The sequence below is a fragment of the Quercus robur genome, chromosome 1 (genome assembly GCF_932294415.1).
Source record: "Quercus robur chromosome 1, dhQueRobu3.1, whole genome shotgun sequence".
NCBI lineage: Eukaryota > Viridiplantae > Streptophyta > Magnoliopsida > Fagales > Fagaceae > Quercus > Quercus robur.
Window position 1 is genome coordinate 19,351,935 of NC_065534.1, and position 8,145 is coordinate 19,360,079.

The window sequence follows — 8,145 nt, forward strand, 5'->3', positions numbered from 1 at the left end:
CTCATTAATGGTCTTTAGAGCAAGGGATTTACTCTTCCGTTGATTGGGCAGCGACATCTCATAAGTCTGCAGAGAACCAACCAGCTCCTGTACTTTGATGTCATCAAGATCCTTGCTCTCTTCAATTGCTGTCACTTTAGCACGAAAACTTTCCGGCAATGATCGAAGGATCTTCCTTACAATCTTTGAGTCCTCCGTTTTCTCCCCCAAGTTGAACTTACTGACAACCACCTCATTTAGCTTCCCATAGAAAGAGTCAAAAGACTCATCCTCACTCATTTTGAGCTCCTCAAACCGAGTGGTCAGCATTTGTAACTTGGTGTCTTTCACTTTCTTCGTGCCTTCATAAGTGGTTTCCAGAATCTCCCATGCTTCTTTGGCAATGGTAATGTGAGAAATCCTGTGAAATTCATCTGGAGACACACCACAGAAAATAGCATTGAGTGCTTTACTGTTAGCATTAGATGCAGCAAGTGCTGCCTTATCCCATGTGGATTTAGCTGCCTCAGGTTTGGTCCAACCAATCTCAACAGCATCCCAAACGGATTCGTCAATAGAACACAGAAAAGCTCTCATGCGAACCTTCCAAAAAGCATAATTACTACCATCAAAATATGGAAGTGCATTTAGGGATTGAGACCTATCCATCTCAAAAGGGAGTCAAGGATCACACAATGGTAATGAAACCAATAGCAGTGTACCCGCTCTGATACCAATTGAAAATTCAAAAACGTGTACAAAACACTTTTGAACATTTAGACCCCCAAAATACAACTTAACCAATACAAGCAATATGTCAAACAACTAGTGTGCGGAAACTTAACACATGCTATAATACGAAATTGGTTAAAAACTATCTAAACCATAACAAAATAAAATCCACAGCAGATAATAAAAAGGTAAAGATAGAGAGGAAGGAAGATGCAAACACAAAGACAACACGCGATGTGTTATCGAAGAGGAAACCGAAGTCCTCGGCGAAAAACCTCTCCGCCGCCCTCCAAGCGGTAAACAATCCACTAGAAAATACAGTTGGGATACAAGGACAGCAATAGACCCTCCAAGCCTAATCTACCCAATGCACCTAAGCCCTCCAAGCTTCTTGCTCCAACGAGGTTGCGCCGAACCTTTTTCTTTTCTAGCTTCCCGGATTCCGCTACTAGACCGTAGCATCAACCAATGAAGATTGGTTCCTTCCTAACTGCTTCCCAGAAATCCAAACAACTGTCTCACAGTGATGATGATGGTGAGAACCAGGTTTGGTATAATGCCTCTCAAGGATTTGACAATGGAGAGGAAGAGAGTTGAGGAATTTGAAGAGACTCTAAGGTAGAGATTGTGGGTGAAACAATCTGGTTTTTCTTTAGGGTTTCTCTCTCAAAAATCTCTCTGGAAGCTCTCTTTCAATCGTGGGTAAAAGGGGTATTTATACTAGAGTGGGAGAGGAATGCGAAACGTCAGGTTTTACAAAACAGGGGTGGCTCGCGGCTTGACCTTGCGGCTTGACTAAGTCGCGAGATCCAGTCGCGAGTTAACCGTATGGCCAGTTGTCCTGTTTTGTCCTGTAGTGCTCCAGCTAGCATGACTGTTCATCTTCCAGCATGCTTGGCACGTGTGCTGCTTCTGGCGGCTTGCAGCCGCGAGTCACCCGCGAGTTCCAGCCGCGAGTCTCTGTTTTCTTGCACACTCTTGAGCAATCTTCACTCTATCTCACTCACTACCCTTACAACAAACCCACCTAAATACAGGGTTACTAAATGCTGAATTACAAGCAAATTTGGCACGGAATAAAGCCAATTAGATGGTTGAATAAATTCAACCTTACAGTTTCCTCATTTATAAACAATTGTAAGTCACCATTGATATGCTAAAAAAGTGGGCTTAGTGATTACTAAGGTTTTATCTATATCACAGTCATGTGTACCATCCCATAGCATCTCGCACATGTGAGGTCCATGTGGTGATTAAAGAGATTATTTGTGTAATTTTAATGATCACATGACTTTTTTTAATTAGTCGTATGACATGTTTAAATAATATACATAAATAATCCAATAAATTGCAACGTAATGGGTTGAACTAAGATCTAGTTACTGCTGTGGCAAAATATGGGATAGGAGTGTCCACAGGTTGGGTTGGGCACACAGGTGGAGGACAATATTTTTAACCAACCTGCCAATAGCCTATTGGGAAAATTCTAATTCTCTACCAACCCATCAATCTATAAATTCGACTAGTCGGTTAAAAATCTTAATGGTTTCAACTCAACAAGTTGAGTGGGTTGGATGGGTTGGCAAATTCAGTTGACTAAATGAAATTATTTCAATAAAATTGGAAAATTGTTTGCTCATTCAAATAAAATTCTTTAAAAAATAAAAAATAAAAAAAAAGAAAAAAAAAAAAAGAAAGAAAGAAAGAAAGGAAACACTGAAAATTATTTTATTAAAAATAATAACAAATACTACATTGTTATTTTATAAGATTGACTTAAAATAAAAAGAAACATGACAAAGTATATCAATATATGGGGGCAGGTAGGCGGGTCATGGGTATTTTTTGCACGGGCCTAATATAGGATCCGGTGTCAACTATCAACATGTGATGCCATATGGTTTTTCGTTTTTTTCTTTTGTTTCTAAACAATTTGCTTGTATGAGACTTGACCTATCGATGGAGTCTTCGTTCACTTATGTGTAATGTGTGTGGCACTTTGTTTAACAACCCGTGTGTTTTGCAACCCCTATGATTCACATCAACTTGTTTACTTGACAAGCTGATCAATAACTATATATACAAAGGCACAGGGTTCAATTCCTGCAAGGAGAATGTCATGAGTGACACGTATTTGGGTATTCAAATATTCAGGTTCTACTTCAAATGCAGCACAAGCTCTAGTGTTCTCATCTTGCTTTGTTTTGCTAGCACGTACAGCCAATGAAGAAGAATAGTTGTGCGGTGTAGGTGTATGGCACATTATCGCTTGCTGAGGTGAACATGTCAGCCGATGCCGAAGTTCTTGGCGGTGCCTGTAGTGATGAACTCGTTGGCTCGTTGGCTTTAATATCAGGGTGTTTTTTTTTTTTTTTCAAAATTGTTAGGTTCTAAATGTTTAGAAAAATTGGCAAATCATGAACACGAACTTGTCTAGATATAGATCTTAGAGTCTATAGGTATTATTAGACAATGCTCAAGGTGATTCAAGTCAAGATTCAAGAACATACAAACTGGAGGAAGAAGATTTCATAATCTGTTTGGTTCGATCAATCGAAAGACAGGCTCGATCGATCGAAAGTCGTATTTGCAGAATTTTAATTAAACCCAAACAGCAGTTCAAGCCCATTAAGGATTAGGGTTTCTAATCTACTTCTCCCAGTATATAAAGGAAACCCTAAGCACGTTTTTATGTGGCTTTTCAGAGAGAAAAGAGTGTGCCTCTTTTGTATTTAGGGTTTTGTTCCTAAAAAACTCTTTTATGTCTTCTACCGGTGCTATTCCTTGCAGAATCTCAAGATCAGGTATTTGTAGAAGTTGCTGCCTTCTCTAGTCATCAAAGGTGCTGATGATCTAAACCTTCAAGGGTGGTCTTGGAGTCACAAACAGGAGTGTTTGTGTTGCTAAACCTTTGAGTGGGATCTCAAAGTCACAAACGGGGGTGTTTGTGTTTTGCAAAGGCCAAAGAAAGAAGGAGTCCGTGGATTCGGAGCTTGCACGTGGTCGTGTCAGTAAGTTCTACTGGTGGGTAGCAATAAGAAGTCGAGCGTGGGGACTTGTAAGTCTTATTGTATGAACTTCGATTCTTTCTAGTGGATTTGCTTTTTACCTTGAGGATAGCTAGGTTAAATTCTCCCCAGGTTTTTTACTAGTTTGGTTTTCCTGGGTTATCATATCGTTGTGTTATTTATCTTTCCGCTGCTATGCATGATATGATTGTTTAATTGTGATAACCTAGATTTGTAATTTAGACTAAGTAATCACTTGGCTAATTACCTAGGTTAATCCAATTGTGTTTTTAAGGGGTCTAAAAACCATGAAAAATAACATTGATTTTCTAACAATTTCATTAGTTAGCACGTTTTCAAAACTATTTGGGAAACTAACATCTCAAGTGTGATAAACTCAATTTTGGAATGCCAAACTCGAGTCCATCAAACTCGTTTTCCATCAAATTGAAATTGAGCCGTTCAGACTCAATTTCGATATTCACAACAAAAACGAAAACAACAAAGAGAAACAACAAAAGAGAAACACAACAACCAAAGAGAAAAGTGAAACAATCAAACACAACCCATTTCCAAAAACTCTTCTTCTCCAACAATCAAACACAACAACCAAAGAGAAACAACGAAATTAACAAACCCAAGACCCACCTAAGGTTTTACTTGGATCAGATCGCACAGGTTTTGCTAGAGTTGGTGGGATCGAATCTGAACGGATCAGAGTTGCTGGAGTTGATTGGATCGGATCGGTGGTTTTCTCTCACTTTATCTTGTTCCATATCTCTCGTTCCCCACCAAAGCTCACCTAGGTTTTGCTCAGATTAGATCAAACTTGGGTTTTGTTGGAGTTAAGTTTTGCTTGAACAACAAAATCGAGTCCAATAGGCTCGAGCTCTATGTTGAAATCAACTTTATCATGCTCAATTTAGAACACCGAAATTGAGTTTATTGCACTCGAGATGTTAGTTTCCTAAATAGTTTTGAAAACATGCTAACTAATAAAATTGTTTGAAAATCAGTATTATTTTGAAGAAAAAAAATATCGCTAATATTAGTTAAAAGTTTTTGAGTGCTTGAAGGAAAGGAAAGAGAAAAGAGAAAAGAAAGCGCAAAAGCAGGATTTTAACTTGATTCATATGTCCACAGCCTAAACTCTTTTTTTAGGTTTTAAACCCTAATTGAGTTAGACTCAATCAGATTTCTAATCAATTAATTAAAGTGATTAAACATGCAATTAGATTTGACTTAAAATAAATATCACACAATCACAAATCATAAGAATACCAAGAATGATGACCTAGGGAAACTTTTAAAACTGTGGTTTCAAAGTAAAAAACCTAGGGAGAATTTAACCTAAACAATCCTCAAGGCATAGAATGGAGGTTTATACAATAGACTTAACCTTAAATCTACTGCTACGTCACATAGTACTTACTCACATGACCACACACAGCTCCGAATCCATGGACTCTTCTATTACGAAACTATTGCACATAAACAGTCTTGTTTAGGGAGAATTTAACCTAAACAATCCTCAAGGCAACATTTTACTAATAGAATGGAGGTTTATACAATAGACTTAACCCTAAATCTACTGCTACGTCACGTAGTACTTACTCATATGACCACACACAGCTCCAAATCCACGGACTCTTCTATTGTGAAACTGTTGCATATAAGCACTCTTGTTTGTGACTTTGAGACTCCACTCAAAGGTTAAGATCATCAACTGTGGTTGATTTGATTGCAACAACTTTACTCTATAGCCAGATCTATTATTTGCACAAGGTTTTTGGTCGTAGCTTCAAAAGGGTTTGGAAGAACTCCAATTTTGTGCACTTCCCTTCTCTTGAATACGTAAAAATGTGCTCTATGATTTGTATTTAAATATCCTTAAGATCCATCAAAACCCTAGATCCAATGGCTGAAAAAGAAAGTGAGAATTCAAATCTACACAAATCACAATAGGTCGAGATGTGCATCTCAATCGGTCGAGATAAGTGAGACTATTTCTGCACTTATCATTTCCTACTTTCTTGAGTCTTCAATTGTGCAGAACTTCATTTGTCTTGTTTCTAAATATTTCCAGAGTAAACACTTAGACAAAAACTAAGTTCTAAAGATTACAATTTATTCATGGTTGCCAACCTAAAAATATGGACTTTACATCCTTACTATTGGACTCTTGTGTCTGCAATGAACGAAAGTATGGCTTATATACTAGAGAACTACTCTAAATTAGCCCTAAACTAACTCATAATTTGTTTGTTTGTTCTACAAGCACATAGACCATATATCTTTAACAATATTTAAACCCTTAAGTATTATGTTTTTCTTCCTCTTATAATTTTTCCATGTTACAACGGTATCAATACATAGTGTTGTAGAAGCTCAATACATTTGCTATTTCAACACCCAAAAAATGTTGCTTCAATCTTACATGCAGAAATGTTTGACATAGAGTAGATGCTACTAAGCCCTAATTAAATTTGACCTCCCATTTGCATAAACGAAAACAAATTCTCTGTTTATTTTAAATAAAATTTAGATCATTTTATATTTAGTAGTTAGGTGCTAGTAATTTCAAACATTGTGGATCCAAGGTGTAATCAAGATTTATTCATGAACTGATTGCTTTGCCATTCCTATTATGAAATGACTTGCTTTGCATTTCCTACTACACAATGACTTGCACTGAAAAAAATAAATAATAACAAATCATTTAATTTGATAATAATTATTTCAATGGAATTACATCAAGGGAAACAATGTAAACTTTATTCAAACTATATGGTGGTTCATCATTCCTATTACAAATATTTTTCCAAATTGTAGTTGACTTAAAATTGTTTTTGAAGATAATCAACTACATTCTTGTCCAATTGGAAGGCCTTGGCGAGAACATCAGGATTGATTGGAGGATTAGATCCAAAGACCGCATTTGCTATGGTGATCAACCCAGGATTTTGACTGCTAAGACCAGCAAAGGCAACAGCATTGGTCTGCCCTATGTTGAATTGGAAGTGAATGAGACCAATTGGGAAGACAAAGACATCTCCCTTGTTTAGAACTTTGGTGAAGAGTTTGTTTGGGTTGGATGTGACAAATCCAACCAAGAGAGTACCCTCCATGACTACCAAAAGCTCAGTGCCGCGAGGGTGAGTGTGAGGAGGATTCAGGCCATATGGGGCAAAGTCGAGACGAGCCAAAGATATGCCTAAAGTGTTAAGACCAGGTAATTTATCGACATTCACAAGATTGACACTTGATCCAAGTTTACTTGCAGCTGTGTTTCCAGGAATATTGAGTCCGGGAAAGAAAAAATCGTTGGCTGTGACAGTTGCTGGGTCCTTACAAAATTTTCCATTCACAAATACTACACAAAGAAAAGTTTGTTATTGTCACAAATAAGAAAGTTCTGTAACAATGGACAATAGCATATCTTGTAGGAAAAAAAAAAAAAAAAAATCTAATGTAGATGATATAACGTAGGTGATGATAATAATTTCATTAATGTGTTGAACTTCACGAAAATTAAGGATCTCGAAAGAATGTAGGTGATTATGACACTACTACATTCTGTTAATAATGAGCGGGCGTGTAGATTTGCAGTTCGTCAAAAAAAAAAAATAAATAAATAAATAAAAGGAGGGAGCATGTACATACCAGCAGAATCGGTGTTGTTAATTGCGACACAAAAGTCTTGCAAAGGACTAGGGTCATAAGCTGAAACAAGGGTGGTTGCCAAAGCCAAAATGGCCACAGTAAAAAGGTAAGGAACACCTTTCATCATATTTGAGGTTATGCTATCTCTATCTTATGGTATAACTAGTACTCTAGGTATTCTTGCTTGGGTGAGGGATGGGAACAAAGCATATGGGGATATGTCTACTTATAGAGAGGAGTCAGTGAACATGTCATATTTTTTCACAAACGGTGCATATAAGACTTGGTAATACTTCAACCGTTCTCAAGTTCTTATTTTAATGCCTATCAAAAAAAAATTTTATTTAATAATGGCTGAACCATTCTTTAACCACTACTACTCTTTACACATTTGAAAAGCAATCAAATTGGACCACTTCAATGCCGTTGTGCAGTTTTCGTGTTGCTTTGGCCAAACCACAAATTAACCTTACGTTAGTATATTTAACATTGAAATAATCGAAGAACCCATGCATATATCTTGACTCTGTGCTCATTAGGGAATGTTTAATTGTCAACGGTGTGACCCATATAATTAAGTATGCTTTTGTTGAACTAATCTTATTGACCACATCTTATCTGGCGGGTACTAATTACTAAATATGTTTTAGTTGTTTTTTAGATTTAATGGTTTTCTAGAACCAATAACTACCATGGCATTTGTCTACCGAGGTATGAGATATATATACTCTTGTCGGTCCCTTTTTGTTGTTCTCATTTCATG

General features: G+C 37.0%; 1 protein-coding gene across 1 annotated transcript; it reads right to left on the reverse strand.

Moving 5' to 3' along the window:
• Positions 1-6,420: 6,420 nt before the first annotated feature.
• LOC126724233 (germin-like protein subfamily 1 member 7) lies at positions 6,421-7,595 on the reverse strand. The gene is made up of 2 exons (XM_050428735.1): positions 7,383-7,595; positions 6,421-7,092 (listed from the first exon to the last, which is right to left on the reverse strand). Exons 1-2 carry the CDS (start codon positions 7,507-7,509, stop codon positions 6,557-6,559), a joined length of 663 nt encoding a protein of 220 aa, XP_050284692.1. The 5' UTR covers positions 7,510-7,595; the 3' UTR covers positions 6,421-6,556.
• Between the last annotated feature and the right edge of the window lie 550 nt (positions 7,596-8,145).

Coding starts and splice junctions, on each gene's coding strand:
- LOC126724233 (XM_050428735.1), bottom strand. CDS start 7,509: ATGATGAAAGGTGTTCCTTACCTTTTTACTGTGGCCATTTTGGCTTTG. Junction 7,093..7,382: donor TAACAACACCGATTCTGCTG/GTATGTACATGC, acceptor TTCTTTGTGTAG/TATTTGTGAATGGAAAATTT.